The sequence below is a fragment of the Emericellopsis atlantica genome (assembly GCF_019669845.1).
Source record: "Emericellopsis atlantica unplaced genomic scaffold F5Z01scaffold_9, whole genome shotgun sequence".
Classification (NCBI taxonomy): Eukaryota; Fungi; Ascomycota; class Sordariomycetes; order Hypocreales; family Bionectriaceae; genus Emericellopsis; species Emericellopsis atlantica.
Window position 1 is genome coordinate 273,839 of NW_025764711.1, and position 21,028 is coordinate 294,866.

A 21,028-nucleotide genomic window follows, 5' to 3' on the forward strand; every position below is an offset into this window, starting at 1 on the left:
AAACTCCGCGGATGTGTCTGAAAAGGGCAATCCACTTATGCAACTATAGGTGTCCATGTAGATACACGGGTCTCTGAGACTCTAACCATATTCGATCTCACTTCAGTCCTGATTCAGATGCTATAAATAATTAGAATTTGTTTATTGAGTTTCACGATCGCCTGGGTTAATATCAGACCTGCGGGGAACGTAGCGTTACTAATGGATTTACGGGTTGGTGGATTTCAACTTGCCAGCAGACAATTCCCCCCTTAGAAGAAAAGGTATGCATCCTGCGAGCCCTCATTCTTGTCCACACATGTCTGGTGCCTGGGTCAGTCAAGTTGCCAGCAAAGTCTCTCTGTGCGGGGGAACTTACAAAGTCCATCCAAGGCACGTTATTGCGGCCTTTCGAGTTCATCTTTCTCTCCGCCCACACTTTGTTCATAAGCTCTGTCATTCCACAGTGCGGAAACCCGGTGCACGTCTTGATCTCCTCAATGGAAAGATCAATGTAGTGCTTTTGTTGCTCTGAACAAGTGTCCACGCCAGCCATAAACAATGAGAAGAGCATACGCTTATAACAAGGGGAAGTTTTGGGAATGTTAGCACAGGCATCGAGAATGGCCTCCACTGACTCTCGGATTCGTGAATCGTCGCATGAAACGCTGCATGTATCCGGCCATCGCATGATTCGTAGCAAACACGCGTGTCGAAATGCTGTTGCGAGATATGCCCATTCTGGTTCGTTGCTGGGGAAGACGGCCGATTGGGGATCCCAGTTTCGTAGGTACGTCTCGGCGTCGCGGAGCACCACGACGAACTCCTCCGAGAACAGGGTGCCTTCGAGCTCAGCTTTGGCAGCCTCAATAACAGCGCCAATGCAACGGAAGATGTTTGGAGGGCACCCAAAGGTCATGTAGAGACCGAAACTCCAGTTATCATAAACACAAGCGCGAACCTCATGTGGGTATGCCAGCTTCTCTGCGCCGCTAAACCCGCGAAGCACATCGAGCCTAGATCCTATTAGACCGTGTCCTTGAGTTTTTATAATAGTATTTACCATGAAAGGGCCGCGATAAAGAACAATATGCTAGCTTTTGATGGATGCGACATGTCGACGTTCTTGACCTTTCTCTCACACAGAAACGCCACACCGTCGAGGTGGGCGCCATGTGATGAGACACCGTGCTCACAGACCTGAATCAAGTCGTCAGTGCTAGAAAGTATACGGCCGTGTCCAACTTACATCGTGAAGCACGAGCAACAGGACAATGGCCAGGACGGCCTCTTCCTCACACTCGTCCAAGCCTCTAGAGCTCTCTCGGAGTAGCATGCAGCCAAGATCATGCAACGCAGCGACGCGATGCTGCAGGGCTAATGCCATCATTGGTCGACCAGTGATTCTTTGCGATGTGCAAACGTGACAAGCTGACAATCCTAGTAGAGCATGCAGAACGCCTCCATGTTGCCTTGCGAGCGGTAGGATGTGTTGACGAAAGGGGTTCTCCATGCCTTCAACAGCAATGGCCAGCTCATTGACGACGACATTATCAACTGGGATGGTGAGCTCAATCGGGATTTTTGCGATGGTAGATGACTTACTGTGGGATATCAGCCACTCGTTCCCGGCAGGATGGATTCGACGGGTGTCGACTCTCGATCAGCCGCAGGCGCTGAATGCGTCAGGGGCGATGCAACTTTCCACCAACTTGAAGAGCTACTTGATTCTGCTGATGTGACACTGCTTTCATCACGAGGTCTCTCCAGTGGATTCCCGGTTAACTCCAGTGGTTCTTTTGGCTGCGACTGGCTTGACGAGACAGACGGGGCTCTCACATCAGGATTTGCTCCACTGTAGTCCCAGAATTTGAATTTGGGAGGATAGCCTTCGCACTGGAGCCCCTTCTCCGTGCATCTCTTACAGACTGGTCGCGTTCTGTCGCATTTGCGACACTTTTTGCGGCAGGTTCCGCATGCAGGATCTTGGCTCTTGGTTAGCTTCGTGACTCTCCGGGGCGTTATGACCATTACCTTTGCGCACAGAAGTCGGGCCCTTCATTGTTGCTGCTGGTGATGTCTGTCCGGGGGGGAGAAGCCACGTCGGATTGCAGACTCAGTCGTCAAGGCGCGGAGTATTGACTATTGACGTCTTGAAGCGGAAATTCCGTCGGGTATGAAACGGGATGGTCCGCAGTCCACGTATTTGTCCGACAGGTGCCCTAAACCCAATCGGGCGGATCCTCCATGCCTACCTACCTAGCTTGCGCGTTCTTTCACACTCCTTCACGGCAGGTCCGCAATTGAACAATAGCGTTATCACGTCACAGCCAGTTTCCATACCAAACGATGCCACAGAAATCATCAGTCTGTGATGCCTGTCACAGGCGGAAGGTGAGTCTTTGCTCCTCATGCACCTCTGCCTAACGTCAAATCCCCGCAATCGTCCCTTCACACAACCATCATTCATGTTCAGTTGAGATCCCCCATACTCACATCAATGGCTCAAGATCGAATGCTACGGGTCCCCGCCCCCGTGTACTCGGTGCAAGCACCGTAGCATCCCGTGCACCTTTGACCGCCCTAACCTGACGGCGAGGGGTACACGAATTACCTCGGGTAGCCATACTTCAAACGAGTCGCTCAGCCAACGCATAGAGAGAATTGAGCACGCTCTCTCTGTTGCTCAGAAGAGCTCTCACCTTTGTGAGGGATTCTCAAAACCCCCTGAAAGAACTCCCTCTGTTACACCCCGGGCTTCCTCTTACGAACCACACTACTCATCTAGGGTGAGCATTCACTTTGCTGGGCAGTTTGTTGGCCTCATTGGGTCGTTCACTGGTGTCCCCTTCATCTCAGCGTCCGGCAAAGCCTGGATAGAAGAACGAACGGGCCAGAAAGAGTCCGTCGGCAAGATCTGTCGCATTGGGCCCGACTGGCACGCCAGTCTTGGGCAGACAGATCCTCTCCGACAAACAGCCAAAGGCCTGGGTTCTCTGCATTTGTCGGGCCATGTCTCTGCTCGCTAGTCGGGCAACACTCATCCATGTCAATCTGGCTCTCGATAGCCTTGGTAGCGTTCGGTAGGTCATTTCATCTTACCAACTATCTAGGATTTCCAAACTACCTTGTCCAACATCTCGACATCAAAGGCTAACGAAGAATCAGGGGAATGTTGTTCTATCCGGTTTCGGCGGCCTTGAACATTTTCTGCAACATTCTCCTGGATCCGCTCAGCCCATCGGTAGCAGGAGACTTGACACTTATCAGCTCCGCGTCAGAATTGATCAAAAAGCTCATCGAGAGGTCACCAGGCGGCAGGAATGCGACTTGGCTCCCTTGCTTGAACACTTTCATCGTCGAGTTGGTCCACCTGGGACAGTCTTCCGTGAACCGGGCCAAGAACGGAAGCGCACAGGTCTAAATTAAATACACCGGTCTACCTAGTCTAACCTCGTCTAGAAGAAACAAAAAAAAAAAAAAAAAAAAGGAAACGCCACGACAGCTGATGCACAAGCTGACGCCTCATCTATCTCGCCTTTGCCGCCCCAACAAGAGGATGATCCCACTCTACGGCGCCCACCATAGGTTCATCCACGTTGACATAGTTCAACACAAGCGCCTTCTTCATCGACCTCTTTGCCAGAAATTCCAGCATGAAGGACTCGACGATCTTGGCAGACAGGACGTACTGTGCCAAAAAGTAGTACAGCGGATTGGCCCAGGCATGAGTCCTCGTGACGAGCGCGGAGCGGCTTGCGTCCCCCGAAATCAAGGCCTTTCTCTCTCGCCCATATGTCTCGAAGAATGTAGTGAGTTGCGACAACTCCTCATCAGAGGACGTGAGCCGCTTAGCAAAGGTTCTCTTCAGGCTCCAAAGGCCGTTGCAAAGGGAGACAATATCCTGGATCGCGGTATTCAGTCCCAACCCTGCATTGGGGGTGAACTTGTGGGCCGCGTCTCCGGCGAGGACAATGCGGCCCCAGCTCCAGTGGCCGGCGATGCCCTCCTCGAGGTTCGCCATGCCGGCCGTGAATCGCTTTTCCCACACGTCCTGGACCTTGAGATTGTCGGTGACCGGGAAGTCCTTGAACTTGTCGATGTACGTTTGCATGTCGGCATCCGTATAGGAAGCCCGTTCTCGCGTCGTTTCGGGAAGCTTTTCGTAGAGGAAGATCCATCCACGCTCCCGACCCGCAAGGTACATGACGCTCTTGTCCTTGTGTTGGGTATCGAACGCGTCACCCGGTTCGGACGGCCGTGGGAAGCTGCACCACATGCACCTGTAGGAAGAGGCGAAAGGTTTCTCCGCATCCCAATCGCCTGGGGAGTTGGATTCCAAGGCAAGCTTGCGCATGAGCTGACGCGTTTTGCTGTGGACGCCGTCCACGCCGAGGACGACCGAGCCGTGGTATGAGCTCCCGTCCTCGCAGGTAACCGAGACGCCCTTCTCATCCGGCTGGATATCGGACAGCTTCTTGCCAAGAAGCACCTTGTCTTTGGCGGAGTCTGGGAGACCGTTGTACAGGGTTTCCACTAGCTGCGCACGGTGAAACGCCACAGGGGCAAGGCCATGGCTGGACAGTGGTCAGTGGTCAGTGGATGCAAGGGACAATGCTGTTAGTTGGGGATGAGCTCACTTCTTCCGCAGCCTCAGGATCTCCGTGCTCTCGTGTAATACGTTGCCGTCGGAATCGAAAGATCGATTACGTATGATCTCGTGGCCGACACCAAGCAGGTCACCCAGAATGCCGAATTGGTGCATGACGCGCAGACTGGGTGGTCCGAGGACAAGGCTCGCTCCGAGATCCTCGATGATGTTGGTTCTTCTCTCGAGAACCACGAAATCAATGCCGGCTAATTGCAGTGCGTGTGCGGCAGTGAGCCCGGCAGGCCCACCGCCAACAACAATGACTTTGAAAGAATGGGAACTCATGTTTTCGAAGTTGTAGGATTTGATTGAATCTAGTGATGGAGGCTACTATTCACAACACGTCGACAGCCTTTGCAGAGCTTTATATTCCAAGCCGTGGACGGCGCCGGAATGGACATGATACCGATGACCGTCGACGGTGGTCCGTGGACGATAGTGGAGTATTAATAACGGGAATGGCGGCGGTGCGGCGCGCCGCGGCTCGGCTTGAAATAAGACTCCGGCGCTAGTGACTGACTCGGAGGCTCTGACATGGGGCCGATCTCTGTGGCCAACGCCGAGCCATTGCCAGACACGGTTATGGCTATGGACAACAATGCCCACCAGCATACAAACGACACGATGGAGCTGCCTCTCGGCTATCTACTCAATGCCCCTGGAATCCACGAGGCAGATAGCCCACAGCTACCCTACGCTCGACCTCAACCACGAGGCTCACCGCAGGTCACTTGCCCTACAGAGGCAGCAGCACCTAAAGAGGCACAATACATGTAGGGAGTAAGTCATCACACCCATCTCTTTAAGCAAGCCTGCGAAGCGGCTTACGAGTGTTTATATAAGGAAGCTACGTAAGTTTGCGTTATCACGGGCGAAAGGTATCATGACATATCAAACGGAGACTAAATTTATGTTTTGAATAAAGGCTTGCCCTACGGCAAATAAAAGACCATCGCCACTCAGCAAATGTTGCGTGCGCCATTACCCGACAAGTTCCAGCTAATGTTCTCACCGCACGGGCTCTCCCGAACGGTCGTGCCGTCCACCCTCAGTGTGATGGAGACATCCCTGGTGTTGGGGAACTCGTCGCGTGCCGCGATACGAACCTCTCCACCTCCAGAAACAGTCCCACCAAGAATGGACAGGTTGTAGCAGTTCTCGATGAGGACGGCATTGTTGCCATTGTCAGCCAGATCGACGTATCCAATTTCCGCGCCGCCGGACTGGGACACGCAGAAGACGCCGCGACCGCCACCGCGCGAGACGACACGGTCTACGTAGACGTTGGTGTTGTAGCTGCCGTCGACCAGCTGGCCGTTGTTGTTGGCGAAGCGGAGTGTAGCGTAGCCGGTACCAGAACCGACGTTGTTGCCCTCGACGTAGCCGACCTGGACATTCGTGGAGGTCTGGATGAGAAGTCCAGACTCGCCGCAGTTTGTGGCGATGACTTCGCCAATGCTAAGGCCGTCGATGTTGAAGGTCTCCACGGCATGGCTGCCTGCGCCAGTGACGCGGATGCTATCCATGCTCACGTCGGAATTGGACGCAGCGTCACGGTCAAAGCGAATACCAATGCCGCCGCTTAGGTTCATGACGATTTCGCCGAGATGCAGGTTGGACGTGCCATAAAATTGCATGCCGAAATACGGATTGCCCGTCATGGTGAGATAGGGGATCGAGACATCGGAGGTGTCTCGGGAGCGAATGGCTCCACGGGCGTTGTTGAAGCCGACATCGAGCGTCCCACAGACCTCAAAGGTCTTGCCGCTGGAAATATCGATGCTGCTCGCACCAATGCTACCTGAGGCAAGGACCGATACGCGCTGCCCGGCGGAAATAGAGTCAATGGCAGTCTGGATGGCCAGGCGGTAGTCGGAGCCAGCATAAACCTGGCCGCCATTAGCGGTAGCAACGTAATTTCCGCTGCTCCCGCCAACGGTCGCTTCCGGGCTGCCAGCGCCGCATTGTGCGTAGGCAGTCGCGGCAAAGGCCAGGAGGTTGGCGAGGAGTGAAATGCGAGCCATGGTTCTGGGGAGGGAATCGACAAGGCTGGGGATGGCAATCAGAAAGTGGCTCTGTACGAAACACTTGCGAACTATCAGAGATCATGTTTATATATACCTGCGCTGTGCGCGATTCGCGAACATTGGAGGAAAATCTGGATGTCGGAGCGTCAGGCTCCGTCCGGGAAACAAGGCTCAGATCTGCTCCATGCATCAACCTATAATTGTGCATGAAACCCATAACGTCGCATCCCAACTGCCGGCTTCGGTATATCATTGGCGCGGGAGGAAATTTGGGGTCGGATACATTCGGATTGATGAAATCTGGGGTTGGCGGGCAGGGGTGAAAGGGATCCCTGAAACAGGTTTCTCCGTTTCGCGATCTCGTCGTAATCATAGCCCGGAAACTTTAAGTTCATGCTTATTCTGAGGAGCTTATATCGCCCGAAGTTCCGATCCAAATGCGGGGGATTCAAATCTGCTGCTCATGTACCCTCGCGGGCAGACGACTGTACGATATATATCACCAAAGACAGGAGGCCCGAGTGACAACCAGCTGCTCGAAGGCCTCAGGACAGCGCTAAGTGGTCAAGCTTGGCATGCCTGGGTTTCACATGGGAACAAAACAAAGAAGAGAAAATGAATTATAGAGACTAGTTGCCAACATGGATGTTGTAGCCAAGCTTGGCTGCTTGAGTATGATTACGACAGTTCGAACGGCGGGTGGTTGCGAGAGTTGACGCCTAACGAGGCATGCCCTCGACAGGGTAAATGAAAATACATGGACGCACTAAATTCCACCAGCTTCAAGATGAAATCGCTCGGTAGTTAGACTTCGCGAAGTGGGCACAAAATCTCACAAATGAAGAAGGGAGTCGCCCACGGGCCTAGTCGTCAGAACTCGTGCTATATAAGAGGAGGGAATCACTCTTGAAGAGACCGTACAGAATGACCCACGGCTTAATGGTCGCGAGAAAAATGGGGCATACTAAGTTAGTAGTCAACTAGATCAAGATGGAACAGAAGCTCCGAAAATCCACGTTGTACATTTCATATCCCGTCAAGCAAGGACGATACTCTGAAGACATGTCGCGGGGTAAACTCTTACAAAGACGTCGACGTGATGCGACTACTCGCAGGCCGTGACGCCATCATGATCCCAAGACAATTCTCCAATCGAGCCTACAACAATTCAACCCTTTGCCATAGAAATCTTGCAGACCCGGGGACGATGACGGTGGTGCCACCGCACAATGATTCACGACAGTCTAGCGAGCCCGTGAGCTCATGGACTACTTATAACCCCTGGCCCCAGAATAATTACACAGAAATTGATAGTAATCTAGATCTTCTATCTTCCTCGCTGGTCACTTTTCCACATTATGTCCAACTCTGTAGCCCCAAAGATCGAATCTGCGAATAAGGAGTATGCCTCCACATTCGAGAAGATCACCATCGGCCCAGCGCCAACACAGTAGGCCCCCTTTACTGCCCTTCTGATGTCGTGCCGCGCGTGCAGAGTTCCTGACAATCCTCCAAGTCATTTCTTAGTGCTAACATGCATGGACGCACGCCTTGACGTCTTCCGCATGTTGGGCCTTCAGATCGGCGAGGCGCATGTCATTCGCAATGGCGGCGGACGTGTTCCTGACGCACTGAGGTCCATCATCTGCTCGCAGCAACTTCTGGAGACACGAGAGATTATCATCGTTCATCACGTGGGTTGCTCATCGTCGACTAGTCTGCCGTCGTGCTGACAATACTAGACTGACTGCGGGTTCACACATTTCAACGAGGAGGAGCTGCGATCTAAGATCAGGAAGGACATGAACCACGTGGCTGATCACCTGGCATTCATGCCCTTCACTGATGTCAAGCAGAGCGTGCTCGATGATATCCATCTGCTTAAGAACGAGCCTTTGGTGATGAATGTGCCCATCACGGGGTACGTGTACCACACCGAGGTGGGGAAGCTTGAGAGGATTCAGCAGTAAATCAACGGGACACATAGGTGGTGTTTATCTGCGGTACGCAGATGTTATTCCTTGAATTTACGCTGGAAGGTCTTCACGAGCTCTGTCGATCGGGATGCTGGACGTCGAACCCACTTGCAGCGGATGTTTGGTCATTGACAGTTGCTAGAACGAGTCAATAACTGTTCAAGAGCGAAAGCTTCATGGGAGATCGCATAGTTCAGATATGGTGACACCAGACTGTAACACACGATGCATGGAGCATCTGACCTTGCCCAATTTGCCCGAAGGGAACATACTGGGAGCACGAACAGCGCCACTTGTCCGTAAAGAAGGGGGACCAAGGGAATAAAAGAACCGATTGTTATCCGGGGGAATTATACAATCCATTCCACCACTGTTTGGGCCCTACTCCAGTACATGCATGGCTCATCTCAACCGTACGGCACAGCTTGCGCGCCCCTGGATCGGATCAACATCAATCGTCCCTCTCGAGAGCCCGGCTTCCTTCCAATCTACATGAGGATCTATGCTCCAATGAACAGCTGACAGCACACGTTCATATGCACCATTTTTCGATAGACCTAGACCGGTCGCTCGCGCTGACCCAATCCCATGTCAGCAACAGCCCAGTCCGGACATCATTGAACACGTATGACGGTCTGATTCGCTTCAGATTTCGGATACATGCTGCGCAATGCAGCCCATTCGCCCCTCAGCAGCCACCATGAAGCAGTACTTATATGAGAGAGTACGGCTTCAAATAGAAGCGGGCGTGTTGCTCGTTCGGCCTCGTCAGGCAGGACGAGGATGGATGCGCACGCCGTCCAGCGCGATCCCGACTATGGCATGTCGCACGTCACAAGTCTTCGCCAAACGGAGTATCCGTATCTTGACCAGCAGAAGCACACGTATCTCGACTATACAGGCGCGGGTCTGCCCTCCATCACCCAGGCGGTAGCACACCATGCCCGGTTGACGAGCACAGTAGCAGGCAATCCTCACTCGATCAGCCCAGCCTCGGGCACGTCCACGGCCCTCGTTGACGAGACTAGGCGTCGCATCTTCCGTTATCTCCACGCCGCGCCAGAGGAATATGCCGTCATATTCACGACAAATGCGACGGCAGCGGCGAAACTGGTCGGCGAAGGATACCCCTTTGACAAGAGGACGAGGCTGGTCTTGACAGCGGATAACCACAACTCCATCAACGGCCTCCGTCGGTACGCGCGACAGGCCGGCGCAGACGTGGCGTACGTCCCCATCTCGGACGCCGACAGCTTGCGAATATCCACGTCTGACGTCGGACAGGCACTTCCAAAACTAAACGCTCCCATGAGGGCGTCATGCTCATTCTTGCGTCCACATCGCCGTGCCCGAACCGGCCTCTTCGCGTACCCTGCCCAGAGTAACTTCAGCGGCGTCCACCATCCTTTGTCGTGGGTCTCGTTAGCCCAGTCGAGGGGGTACACCGTTCTGCTCGACGCAGCCGCCTACCTGCCCACCACTCCTCTCGACCTATCACGCTGCAAGGCTGACTTTGTGATCTTAAGTTGGTACAAGGTCTTCAGGTTCCCTACGGGCGTGGGATGCTTGATCGCGAGGCACGATGCCCTGGCGACCCTCGAGAGACCGTGGTTCTCAGGCGGCGCCGTGGACATGGTGACAGTAGGGCGGGAGTGGCATCGAATGGCTGACGGCGGTCAAGCGTGGGAAGATGGCACGCTGAACTTTCTCGTTATCCCTGACGTCCGCGTTGGACTGGACTTTTTCGTCCACACAGTAGGGTACGACCCCTTGCGCAAAAGGCTCCGACTGTTAACGAGGTGGTGCATCGACACTCTGTCCTCGCTGCGGCACAAATCGGGCCATGGTGTCTGTCGTATATATGGCCCACGAGACGCGGAAGGGCGAGGAAGCACGATTGCGTTCAACGTGCAAGATGTCGCGGGTGTCCTGGTGGATGAGAGTACTTGGTCGCCCGAGACGCGGCAGCACGCAACATCTCCATCCGTGCCGGCTGTTTCTGCAATCCTGGCGTTGGCGAGACCGTGAGCGGGGCGAGTAAGGAGGTCTTGCGAGCGTTCGCCCAGGAACGGGACAAAGATCGCGGTGGCATGGGGGCCGTCCGCATCTCCCTCGGCATCGCCTCGACCGTCGGGGATATAGAAACCTTTGTTAGCTTCATTGAGGATACGTACAAGGACAGGAAGCTCAGGTAAATGAGATTGCAAGTATAAAAGTTTCAAAACTGTCAATGTCGCTATGTGTTCGTGTGTGCCAATTGACGTTCGTGCCCAGCCTACCCGAACCACCCATTTAAACCCAAAACCAAGTAACAACGCCGTCCTCATGAATCCATCTATACATTGTATGTGTGACAAGGGGAAGGATGCCTATGCGGTATTTGCAATCCAGTGATTAATGTAAGTTAAGTCGTGTATGTGCGAAAGGTGTTTAGAAAAGGAATGACAGCACGAAAACGAGACACGTGAACACCGTGGTGATCGTGTAATCAAATTCGTACCAAAGATCCTCCCCGCCAAATGCAATCTTCTTGCTGGAGGGAGTGGGGTGGGCAACTCCAGTCTTGGGATCCCTGATCAACAGCTGCTCGCGGGCTGGGACGGAGGGAGGATCGATGGCGTATGAGATGGGTGTCCAGAGCGAGCTGCAGATGAAGATGAAAGTAAGCGGTGGCCAGAAAGCATGCGTCAGCAGACAGATGAGCTTGTCGTGCAGGGTCTCCGAGATGGATACGCAGCGATACGACGCAATGGTCGCGGCGACGAGGGTGGAGTAGACAAAGAGCAAGTGGTAGATGGACCAGTAGTTGATCAGAATAGCCCACATGCGTCTTGCCAGTCCCTTCCTGTGCTGAGGGTCTCGCTCATTGAGCGCCGAGTCCAGGGAGCCTGTAGGCTTGAATGCTTGAGCCTCTCCACCGAGCCAGGTTGGCAAGATGAACGCCCTGATGATGCAGAGTGCAATGTAAGGGGACATCCACATCTCATAGCGGGCGCCACGTCGACCGGTGCGATAGCCAGCGGGCATGGACAGGACAAGCTCGCAAAGACGGTTGGCCATCAAGGAGGCAAAGCAAGCGCGAATGAGCCAACGAAGCTGGTTGTCGGTGGAATAAGCGACGAGAGGCTTGCCCATGGCCAGGATGATGGGGATGGCAAATAGCGATACGGAGAGCATAATTGTGTAGAGGTTCAGCGTCGCGTACAAGAAGCCAGAAAATCGCTGCGCAACGGACATGTCGCGGACCTTGTCACCCCACAGGGAGAAGTTGAGCTTGAACGACGTGTCGACAGTGCCAATCGCCCAACGGGTGCGCTGTTTCAAGTGGCCGCCAAAGTCTTCGGGAACTGTGCCAAACTGGAGAGGCTCGTGAACGTAGGCCGTCTTCCAGCCGCGACCCAAGAGGTGAGTAGAGGTGGCCACGTCCTCAGCGAGCGAACCCAGCGGAAAGTTGCCAATCTCATCCAGAGCATCGCGACGAACGACGTAGCCAGAGCCAGTGCACCACGCAACACCCATGGCGTCCTTGATGGGCTCGATCACGTGTACAAAGAAGTCCAGACTCTGTGCCAAGGGGTCGCCGCGGGGAGTATTGTAGAACAGCTGGGGTGGGCAAGCCATAGCCACCTTTTCGTCGCGAAGCAGATGGGGAAGCAACGCACGCAGCCAGCACGACTCGGGGATCATGTCGGCATCCAGCGCAGCCATGTAGAAACCAGCGCCGCCAGGGAGCGTGTGAACGTGGTCCAGGGCGTAGTTGAGGTTACCGGCTTTGAAATGGTGAGGGACTCCTGGGAACTTGGGGCGCGCAACGTAGAAGGTGTTGGGATATGTGTGCGCTATGGCACCCATTGCCTTCTCGAGGCTGGCAGACTTCCCGTCATCCAGCAGCAGAACACGGAAGCGATCCTTGGGGTAGTCCTGATTGCACGCTGCAATCACCGTGTCCATGACCACATCGTCATCCTCGCCGCAGCATGTAATAAAAACGTCCACAGTGGGCACCTCCTGGCCGACAAGCCTCAGCTTCGGACGACCGCGATTCTTGATGGCCATCATTGTCCACATATTGTGCATCAGCGGGGGAATGGCCACGCAGAACTCAATGGCGATGAAGACCCAAGCCTGGATGTAGACCTCGTTAGCCGCGTTTTGCGCGTAGACCACGCACGTGATGCGGAGCGTCAGGTAGACAACGTAAAGGATGGCGTTGAGAATGGTGAGGACAGGAATGGCATAGTAGACCTTGCGCCTCCAGCCCTTCCAGAAATCAGAGTCATCGCGCTCGTGTAGACGAGCAATGCCGGAGTCGCCCTTGACCGGAGCCTGGGCGAGCACGGGAGAAGCTGGACGCGAGAGAAGGTTTGTGTGGCTTGCGGAGAAACTGTGTTGGCTTTGGTTCATGGAGCTGTTCCTGTTGCCGAGGGGAGTTGTGCGCCCACTGTCGCCGCCGCCGTAGACGAAGCCAGGCGAAGGGGACTCTGCTCGGGGGTCAAAGTTGTAAGGCTGCACCGGCTGGTGGTACTGGTGAATGGAGTTGCCTGTCAGAGTGTTGGTGCTGGAGCCCCATGGCGAAGAGGTGATGCCAGTCGCTGTCGAGGCGCTGTCGGGCTGGACTGTCGCAATAGGCCTTATGGGCCTTGCCAACTCTCGAGGCGAACTCTGGCCTGATTCGGGTGCAAAGTGGCGTGGACTCGGGGGCGGTTGTCGAAGGATATCGATTTCAAATTCGTCGGGTGGGGAGGACTTCATGATGGCTGAATCTTCCGGTGCTACACGAGCAACCCAGACGATGAAGAGAACGAGTGGCTAGAGGAAGCGAGTCCCCTTGAGGAGCGCCGTCTTAGCTGGATTAGTACTGCGTAGCGTGGAAGGTTACCCCGGTTGGTGGTTGTTGAGGTAAGGCAAGATGGAAAAGTGTGTGCAAGACGGGGAGTTTGTCTGACGGACGGAACTAGGAGCAGTCGGACACAATAGGGGATGGATGGAGGGATGAGAAGATACCGTACCGCCTGGAGGAAGGCACGCTGGGAGGGAGCAGTACGTATAGGCATGATGGTGCCGGCACGTAGGTACTCCGTACGTCTGGTATGGCAGGAACGGAATTTGGAGGATGCCACTGCTAACACAGGGCGCGTCAGAGAACAGTGGATATCTGCTAGTGACAAAGGCAGCTTCGTTTTCTCGATTTGAAGTTAGCCTGTCGCATCTGACGAATGAACCTCGCGAATTGTCGATTGCTCGGCCCCTCTGGTGAAAAGTTCCCATGCATTGTGGCCCATGGTCTGTTGACGTTGCGCCTTGCAGTCACGCGCACTGTGCGCTGTGTCGGAGGGATCTGAGTCGGGCCCACCCCTCGCGCCTCGTATGCACTGATCTCCACCATCACAGGGGCTACAGCAGCCGCATGCAGTGGCCCTGCAGGACATGACTTTGAAGTTTGCAGCGCTTAGCTGGACGTCACTCCTGGCGCGCGCTCAGGGGTCGGGGGCCAGATCAGCGTGTCACGCGCTAGGCGTCCCCAGCACGCCAATCACGTCCAGGCTGCAGAAGCAAAGTTGAAAATCTTTTGCTTATCGGGTTGTGGGAGCAACCATGTCGAGCCTACCATCTGCTCTAGTAAGGTAGCGCTCACCTTCGCGCTCAGTCGGTCACTGTAGGCAATAGATCGCGAGTATGCAGGACTGGAATAAGGACTGGATTCTGGAAACTAGCAGAAAGTGCCATCTGCTGAAAACGCTGAAAACAGCACCCTCGCGCCTGGATACGAGATCATGCAAACCTTATCCCACGCTGGAGCCGGAGTCAGCGGACTAGGGCCAATGGGCGGGTCTGCAATCCCTGTCAACGCGCTGATAACGCTATCTGAAAATAGGTAACCCGCTGCAATGTACAACTTTTGCACTGCCAAAGCACGCCGGAGGCCCCAGGGACTGTTATTGCCGAGCGCGCCGCATTGGCGTGCCGGCTATCTCGGGAGCGCCTCGTACACGCAAGGACCGAAGTGGGGACTCGGACAAGACACTTCACACAAGCTCCAGCTGCCATGTCTCGTGTCCAGCCCACTGGGTTCTGGAAGCTCAGAGTGGTCTCATATCATAGGAGTTAACTTGTGAAGAGGTGGCGGACACGCCGTCACGAAGAGGCAACGCTGTGCAATGCTTCATCGTCACGACGCAGCCTCGTCATTGACGACGAAAGAGCGTAATAGCTCAGCAAACCGCACACGGTTTGCGCGCTTGGCATCAAGCTTAAAGGTCCAAACTCTGTTGGCGCAGCCACATTCCGATCAGGAACAAAGCCGTAATTCCAGGCTGGACTCGCTGGAGTGGCATGTCTGCGGCCTTTGAAGATGGACGTTAGCAGTGGTGGCACTGCCCCCTTTTCCACATTAGTCGCCCGATTCTCTTCGCGATCAGCAAGCTGAGCTGGAGCTGGCTTATCAATGACCATCTCAGGCCGCCATACTGTGTGAACTAGACCCATCGTGCACGGTAGCGCCAACCAGACTGTCCCCCTGCGCCATCGGCGAACTCCATGCAATTTCCTCTGGTGCCTGCATCACGTCCTACCCACAACTCCCACGAGCCGCTGTCTAGGCCGGTTCCATCCTTGCAAGATTGCCATCATCCATCCCACCTTCACTCGCTTTTCGCCTTGCCTGGTAGCCTCTTGTTGCAGGACGTGCCATATATGCTTATCATCATTGTTAATCTGTTGTCTCTGGGATTGGGAAATATTTTGGATACTGCAACTTCCTCCGACCTTCGATCAGCGTTCTAATTAGACACGAGCAAAAGAGAGAAGAAGAAGAAGAAAGCCGACATCGTGGCAGTTCACCCGAAGCCGCCATACTAGGCCGGCCACTCGTTCATCTCTTTGGAAAACGCCCGCCTTGACGGTGCAGACACTCGTTAACTCACAACAAGCACATCATGGGCGCCCTGTCAATACTGAGCGGCGTGCTCGCGCTGCTGCCTATCATCTGCTCTCTCGCAGTCTTGATCGGTCTCGACGTTGGCCGTGGTCCCTCGTCGCCGCCACTGTTCAGTCCTGAGCAGCCGAAAGGTCCTGATGGCAAACCACTGGGTAATGGCATCAAGCACAAGTCATACTGCGACGAGACGATTGGTATCTCGCCGCCTGCGGTGGGCGATCACTACACGCGTAAGTCTCGTCCGTCCTTGCGACGGAGGCGCCAGTGGCTAACAGAATCGCAGTCAACCCGAATCCATGGAATTGGAAAGAGGGCGACGATGGCAGTCTCTGCCTCAATGTCACGACGTTCAACAACCAGACGTATCCAACCGATTCCTCCGCGCCCGAATTCTCCGTCACATGGCAGTACCCTCCAGGGCCGCCGTCTTCGCCTGTGTACGCTTACCCCAACATCAAGGTCGACTCTGGTGTCTTTCCCAATCAAATTAAGAAAATTGACGAGATGATGCTCGACTTTGAGTGGACGTATGGCGTGGGCAACCTGACGGTTGAGACCACGGACAAAAAGGCACTCAACGCCAGCAACGTCAACGCCAACGTCGCGCTCGATTTGTTTTTGGACCAGGACAAGAAGAAGGCGCAGATCAGCGAGGATGCTAGTATCGAAATCATGGTGTGGTTCGCGGCGTTTGGGCCCGCGACGCAGCCCATCGGTCAGTCAGACGGCTCACTGGATGAGCAGGAGCTTGACGGTACCAAATTGTAAGTTGATCTAGACCGCAGTCCTATTACCCCGGTGCTGACTCCTTCATAGCAAGCTGTACTCTGGAAGAAACGGCGCCGACCAGTTCGTCCTGACCTGGTATGCTGAGAACCCCGCCTCCAAGTTCCACGGCGACCTCATGCCACTCGTCGACCGCCTCGTCGAAATGGGCGACACCAACTTTCCCACCAAGTCCGACTACATCGGTTACATGGCTGTGGGAACCGAGACGTACTTCTCCGACGACTATGTCACATTCCACGTGCCCCAACTCGCGATCGACGTTCACTTGAAGGGTTAAATGCTGCAGCACCATGCACAAAGCAATAAGAATGCGGTCACATTGCACACGCGCACACACATACATGTGTTGCGCACGTTACACGTCTTGGAACCCCGGGGACTGGGTGCCACATGCAATTGCCGCTCTGCGCCCGGTTTGCCAATCGGGTAATTCAAGCTGGTCCAAACTGGCAAGTCTGCCGCCGCACCTGGGTGCAGTCGCACCAGGGATTTCGATTTAGGATAAATGAGCGAGTCTTGGGAGATTCTTTTTTTGGTTGAACCATGCACGCAGCACATACATACGGCGCCGGCGCAGCGGATTGATTGAATTTTGCCATGACGAGGCCAGGTTGGTGGGATAGAGGCACACGCTCAGCCTCCGTGCATAGAACAGTGTTCTACCAGAAGCGACGTTATACGTAAGCGCAACAGCATGATGAGATATAATACAATAGATTCAAATTTGAACATCTCTCCTAGTCCGGTTTTCTAGCGCCGAGTCTACTTCTGCAAAACAATGATTCGAGAGGTTTCCTCAAAGTTGGGCGGCGGGCGCAAACACATGTCGAAGACCAATGTACATATGAGTATTGGCATACCCTACAGCCCAGGACACTTTGACTTTCAACAACCGTCCGCGTTAAATTGAATTGACCGCTCAGTGTAGTACGCCGAGCTTGAAGACTTTATTCCCGTAGTTACCAGTAACAGGTTGAATCGGCGATGACATGTGTCTTCAAGATTCAATCTGGGTTTCTGTCTGGTCGTCATTGATAGAATCCAGAGGTATTTGACGTCAGCATCAAGGTCAAAACTTCCGTGCCGCTCAATTTCAATTATTCATGCCGCATTCCTCCACGGTGAGAAAATTCCTATTCTTCCCGCACAATTCAATGTTTGAGCGCCGAAACTCCACCTCAGCGTCAGACAGGCTGGTTTCAGCGATGCTGGTCTCGAACTCCATTTATTTTCGACTAGCGAGCAAGGCCCGATGCGCCCCACCGACACGCCCGGCGGGCCGACGTTTGTCGTTGTGAACTTGTGGAAGACACGTCTTCGGTCGTGACTCTACGTACGCGTAGTAGACGTCTATTCACAAATCCAGGTAATGGTTGACATGATGTCAGTTCAGGCAGCTCAATCTTCTGCTCAGCCTGGTGATGACAACGATGATAGTCGAATTGGCTCGTCTCCTTACTGTTGACGTCCTCGCTAGCTTACCGCACAAGAATCACGCAGCGTGTGAAAGATCTTCTCCGATTATGATGAGATCTTCGTATACCAAGCAAGTGTTATTCAGGTTCGCCATAGTCTACCCGTAATGCGCCGATAGTGCCTCTGAACTCGAAGTGTGCGCCCTCCCGCCCAAGGCCAGGCTCACCGGCCTGACTGAAAAGTGAAAATCAAAAACAGAAAAGACAAGAACCCCTGGGTGAACACTCCATATCACCGCACGCTAATACAACCCAGAAAGCTGCTTCATCGTGTCGCCCATCAAATCCACGTACTTAGCAAATTGATCCCCGTCTCGACCCTCAATGTCTTCCAAAAGCTGAAGCACACCAGCAATGCGCTGCGTCACCTCGCCACTGGGAGCGGATGCGGCAAGCGATCGGAAGACCTCCATGGGTCCCACAGCAGAAGGCGGCGGGTCGTCGTCGTGTGCTGCGGCCAGCTCCATGCACTGCTTCGCCCGAGCTTGGAGTACTTCCAACTCCTGATACATGTGAGCCACCTCCTGAGCGAAAGACGGAACGCCCTGCTGCTGGGTAACACTGCCAGCGCCTGCCATGAACCGGGAGAGAATGGCCTTCTAGGGCAAACAATCCTCGGTGGAGGGGATGTCGAAGCCAGCAGCCTTGTAGCAGGCGGCGGCCACGACCATGTAGCCGCTGTCCTTGGCGTTCTCGAGGCAGACGGGTGATGTGGGAATCACGCGCGGTGGCTTGTCGAATTGGAGAGCCTTGCTCATGACGTCGGTGATGTATGTGCGGACGTGGTGCTGCAGGCCCAAAGAGGGACAGAAGTCGTACGCGTAGACGAAACGGTGGCGTTCGTCAACGTGCAGAAGGAACCAAAGCGTCGAGTTGGAGGCGTCCTTCTCACCTGAATTGACTGATTCGCCTGAACGCTCATTGACCGGAACACCAATGATGGAAAAGATGGAACCAGTCGTGCCAGCGCTGTTGTTAGTCAACGGCTGGTCGAGCTCAGCATCCAGGAAGGTCGTCGGACAGATGGAGCACTCCGCGACGAGCTTGATGCATGTTTTCATGGAGGCTTCGGTCAGCTCCCCGGATGAAATACGTTCGGGTCCCGGCAGTTGAGTGATACTAGGGATTTCGAACTTCGCACTCTGGGGCGTGATAGGCAACGGCGTTGTCTCAAGCGCAGATTTGTGGCCTCCATCTGCATGCGCGGCAGCTGTCTCGTCCACAGATGCACGAGGCTCGGAAACGTGCTGGTGCTGAATCGCATCGTCGAATTCGCATGTGGGCTTCACATCCACGATGGCCTCATTGGCCGGCGTTTCGAGGGCGGACTTGATTTCTTCGATGACACTTGGAGCATTTCCCTCGTGGAAATACTCCTGTTCAAGGTCGATGCTGCGGTCGTCATCAATAGTGTCGAGCGTTTTGGTGTCCTCACGGTCCTCCGATGCGCGGACTGAAGGGACAGAAGTCAGCGTCTTCTCGACCTTCAGGGTTTCCTTGGTGTCCTCGAGGTGAATCTCATGCTTGAGCTTCGAACTCTCAACGAGGGCAGGCGGTGGTGGGGGGCGCGGAGTATGTGTCAGCTTGAAAGGACTCGACGGCTCTGGGGCGTCTCCGCCATATTCATGTTCCGTGTCGGGCGCCGGGGTTGCTGAGCGTCGGGCCGCAGGTGCGATGATGAGCTCCATTGTGTTGCTCTGATGGACTGGGTCTGTGACTGGTTAGCAGCTGCAGTATGTGGTGTTGAATCCACAATCTGTGGTAACTTGCCGGCTTTCTTCTTGGAGGACGCGTTTGCTTTTCCAGAGTTAACAGGCGTAAAGACGTTGTCGATGATCTTGGACTTGGTAGAAGGAGAAGCTTCCGAGGCCGAGTTCTTTCGCTTCTTGCGAGGTGTGCTAGACGGAGGAGGGCTAGGCTTCTCGTCAGGAGGCTCAGTCATGCTGTCTCGACCTCTTTTCTTGGTGGTGGGCAGCCTGGATATTGTAATGCCCAGCTTGTCAGCGGCCACCTGGATGTCAGGGACTGTCAATTTCGTCCTGTATTTGTTGCCTCCAGTGTTGTCTCTCCTTATCTGCATAGCGGCCTCCAACTGCTCCAGGACGTTGGGGAACGGCTTCTCTTCCAGCTTGACGACATAGCGGATGAAATTGTCCGTTTCGGCTGCGAACTCCTCTCTGGCCTCATCACCCCAGACTTTTCCAAGACGATGAATGAGTTTCTCACGCACAGAGGGCTTGTTGGACGAAGAAGTGTCTGCTTCCTCCATCGTCGGAGCTCTAGAGGATCTCTCTATCTCTTCGCGGAGTTGGTCAAAGAACTTTGCTCGCTCCTTTCGAGTGTGTTCTTCAGCGAGAGCTTGTTCTCGCTCGAGTTGGCTTTGAGAAGGTGGGCTGGGGGTCATGGGAAACGCAGGAGGGAAGCATGAAGGGAATTGAAGGTGTAAGGGTGAGGTGAAAGAAGGACGGGAGGCAGGGAGAGCGCTCTTGGTTTAACTTGATCTAATGCTCGTGTGAGTCACGGGTTCAATGATATTGTGCTGCTTGAAAAGCTGAAAGAAGATGAGGTGAAATTGAGTATTCTCACATCCCAAGAGCAAGTGAGAGAGCCAGTGACCAGCTGACCAGCACATAATGCCCGTGAGTTGAGGCTTCCATAACGAATTCTCATGCTCAAATAACTTCAACTTGAACACATCCAGTCAACTGCCTCATATTAATAAGCTTAAAGGCTATATTCACACATGGAACATCTTGGAATATTGTTCTGAGGTTTATTGACCCTCATGCAGGCAAAAGCATCGCGGGAAGCCACAGTCGGGATCACGATGAGACCGGACGATAGTGAACATGAAGTGAACAATAACGGACTCACACGACACTACGTCGATCTCATCCTCGGCGAAGCCAACTTCTGCTCTAAATTATTCGGCTAGTTTCTTAAAGAAACGACCCAACTGCGTGTAGGGTATGCTAACTTTTGATCTCTAGTCAAATCATAGGTGACTTGGAGTCACATGAGCTTCTCGCAGAGGTACGATTTGCCTGACCTTGCCCATTCGAGAGCTGAACATCGAATGTGAAGAGCTCCGGCTTGGCTCAAGTACGAGCTCCGCCTTGCGGTGAGTCTCGACTCAGCACGAGCTGACCAGACACCGGCCTCAGAGTCAGTCCGCCTTTTTCGTCAGCACACTG

The 21,028-nt window shown here is 54.2% G+C and overlaps 10 protein-coding genes across 10 annotated transcripts; 5 read left to right on the forward strand and 5 right to left on the reverse strand.

Moving 5' to 3' along the window:
* Positions 1 to 121: 121 nt before the first annotated feature.
* F5Z01DRAFT_549018 (C6 zinc finger protein) lies at positions 122 to 1,681 on the reverse strand. Its single transcript, XM_046260590.1, has 5 exons — positions 1,585 to 1,681; positions 1,229 to 1,536; positions 1,043 to 1,179; positions 359 to 995; positions 122 to 302 (listed from the first exon to the last, which is right to left on the reverse strand). Exons 2-5 carry the CDS (start codon positions 1,490 to 1,492, stop codon positions 252 to 254), a joined length of 1,089 nt encoding a protein of 362 aa, XP_046119510.1. The 5' UTR covers positions 1,493 to 1,536; positions 1,585 to 1,681; the 3' UTR covers positions 122 to 251.
* A 586-nt stretch (positions 1,682 to 2,267) lies between these two features.
* Positions 2,268 to 3,468, forward strand: F5Z01DRAFT_651622 (uncharacterized protein). Its single transcript, XM_046263236.1, has 2 exons — positions 2,268 to 2,373; positions 2,490 to 3,468. The coding sequence occupies exons 1-2, from the start codon at positions 2,329 to 2,331 to the stop codon at positions 3,006 to 3,008; spliced, it is 564 nt and encodes a 187-aa protein (XP_046119511.1). The 5' UTR covers positions 2,268 to 2,328; the 3' UTR covers positions 3,009 to 3,468.
* Positions 3,073 to 3,455, forward strand: F5Z01DRAFT_548998 (uncharacterized protein). The gene has a single exon (XM_046260589.1). The coding sequence runs from the start codon at positions 3,152 to 3,154 to the stop codon at positions 3,401 to 3,403; it is 252 nt and encodes an 83-aa protein (XP_046119512.1). The 5' UTR covers positions 3,073 to 3,151; the 3' UTR covers positions 3,404 to 3,455.
* Positions 3,456 to 5,039, reverse strand: F5Z01DRAFT_548997 (uncharacterized protein). The gene is made up of 2 exons (XM_046260588.1): positions 4,620 to 5,039; positions 3,456 to 4,556 (listed from the first exon to the last, which is right to left on the reverse strand). Exons 1-2 carry the CDS (start codon positions 4,913 to 4,915, stop codon positions 3,509 to 3,511), a joined length of 1,344 nt encoding a protein of 447 aa, XP_046119513.1. The 5' UTR covers positions 4,916 to 5,039; the 3' UTR covers positions 3,456 to 3,508.
* A 377-nt stretch (positions 5,040 to 5,416) lies between these two features.
* On the reverse strand, positions 5,417 to 6,782 carry F5Z01DRAFT_699332 (parallel beta-helix repeat protein). Its single transcript, XM_046266377.1, has one exon. The coding sequence runs from the start codon at positions 6,652 to 6,654 to the stop codon at positions 5,590 to 5,592; it is 1,065 nt and encodes a 354-aa protein (XP_046119514.1). The 5' UTR covers positions 6,655 to 6,782; the 3' UTR covers positions 5,417 to 5,589.
* Positions 6,783 to 8,015: 1,233 nt separating this feature from the next.
* Positions 8,016 to 8,627, forward strand: F5Z01DRAFT_672899 (carbonic anhydrase; the record flags this gene model as incomplete). Its single annotated transcript, XM_046264870.1, has 3 exons — positions 8,016 to 8,107; positions 8,174 to 8,351; positions 8,400 to 8,627. The coding sequence occupies 3 exons, from the start codon at positions 8,016 to 8,018 to the stop codon at positions 8,625 to 8,627; spliced, it is 498 nt and encodes a 165-aa protein (XP_046119515.1).
* An 828-nt stretch (positions 8,628 to 9,455) lies between these two features.
* On the forward strand, positions 9,456 to 11,212 carry F5Z01DRAFT_699338 (cysteine desulfurase; the record flags this gene model as incomplete). Its single annotated transcript, XM_046266378.1, has 2 exons — positions 9,456 to 10,575; positions 10,602 to 11,212. 2 exons carry the CDS (start codon positions 9,456 to 9,458, stop codon positions 10,826 to 10,828), a joined length of 1,347 nt encoding a protein of 448 aa, XP_046119516.1. The 3' UTR covers positions 10,829 to 11,212.
* On the reverse strand, positions 10,863 to 13,588 carry F5Z01DRAFT_549170 (nucleotide-diphospho-sugar transferase). Its single transcript, XM_046260591.1, has one exon. It carries the CDS (start codon positions 13,383 to 13,385, stop codon positions 11,064 to 11,066), a length of 2,322 nt encoding a protein of 773 aa, XP_046119517.1. The 5' UTR covers positions 13,386 to 13,588; the 3' UTR covers positions 10,863 to 11,063.
* Positions 13,589 to 15,344: 1,756 nt separating this feature from the next.
* On the forward strand, positions 15,345 to 16,713 carry F5Z01DRAFT_549184 (concanavalin A-like lectin/glucanase domain-containing protein). The gene is made up of 3 exons (XM_046260592.1): positions 15,345 to 15,800; positions 15,854 to 16,334; positions 16,387 to 16,713. Exons 1-3 carry the CDS (start codon positions 15,569 to 15,571, stop codon positions 16,634 to 16,636), a joined length of 963 nt encoding a protein of 320 aa, XP_046119518.1. The 5' UTR covers positions 15,345 to 15,568; the 3' UTR covers positions 16,637 to 16,713.
* Positions 16,714 to 18,076: 1,363 nt separating this feature from the next.
* F5Z01DRAFT_635223 (uncharacterized protein) lies at positions 18,077 to 20,238 on the reverse strand (the record flags this gene model as incomplete). The annotated part of the gene is made up of 3 exons (XM_046262132.1): positions 18,077 to 18,405; positions 18,445 to 19,531; positions 19,588 to 20,238. The coding sequence occupies 3 exons, from the start codon at positions 20,236 to 20,238 to the stop codon at positions 18,077 to 18,079; spliced, it is 2,067 nt and encodes a 688-aa protein (XP_046119519.1).
* Positions 20,239 to 21,028: the final 790 nt, after the last annotated feature.

Coding starts and splice junctions, on each gene's coding strand:
- F5Z01DRAFT_549170 (XM_046260591.1), bottom strand. CDS start 13,385: ATGAAGTCCTCCCCACCCGACGAATTTGAAATCGATATCCTTCGACAA.
- F5Z01DRAFT_549184 (XM_046260592.1), top strand. CDS start 15,569: ATGGGCGCCCTGTCAATACTGAGCGGCGTGCTCGCGCTGCTGCCTATC. Junction 15,801..15,853: donor GGTGGGCGATCACTACACGC/GTAAGTCTCGTC, acceptor ACAGAATCGCAG/TCAACCCGAATCCATGGAAT. Junction 16,335..16,386: donor GAGCTTGACGGTACCAAATT/GTAAGTTGATCT, acceptor ACTCCTTCATAG/CAAGCTGTACTCTGGAAGAA.
- F5Z01DRAFT_651622 (XM_046263236.1), top strand. CDS start 2,329: ATGCCACAGAAATCATCAGTCTGTGATGCCTGTCACAGGCGGAAG. Junction 2,374..2,489: donor ATGCCTGTCACAGGCGGAAG/GTGAGTCTTTGC, acceptor CAATGGCTCAAG/ATCGAATGCTACGGGTCCCC.
- F5Z01DRAFT_699332 (XM_046266377.1), bottom strand. CDS start 6,654: ATGGCTCGCATTTCACTCCTCGCCAACCTCCTGGCCTTTGCCGCGACT.
- F5Z01DRAFT_549018 (XM_046260590.1), bottom strand. CDS start 1,492: ATGGAGAACCCCTTTCGTCAACACATCCTACCGCTCGCAAGGCAACAT. Junction 1,180..1,228: donor TGTTGCTCGTGCTTCACGAT/GTAAGTTGGACA, acceptor GACTTGATTCAG/GTCTGTGAGCACGGTGTCTC. Junction 303..358: donor ACGTGCCTTGGATGGACTTT/GTAAGTTCCCCC, acceptor CCCAGGCACCAG/ACATGTGTGGACAAGAATGA.
- F5Z01DRAFT_548998 (XM_046260589.1), top strand. CDS start 3,152: ATGTTGTTCTATCCGGTTTCGGCGGCCTTGAACATTTTCTGCAACATT.
- F5Z01DRAFT_548997 (XM_046260588.1), bottom strand. CDS start 4,915: ATGAGTTCCCATTCTTTCAAAGTCATTGTTGTTGGCGGTGGGCCTGCC. Junction 4,557..4,619: donor ATCCTGAGGCTGCGGAAGAA/GTGAGCTCATCC, acceptor ACCACTGTCCAG/CCATGGCCTTGCCCCTGTGG.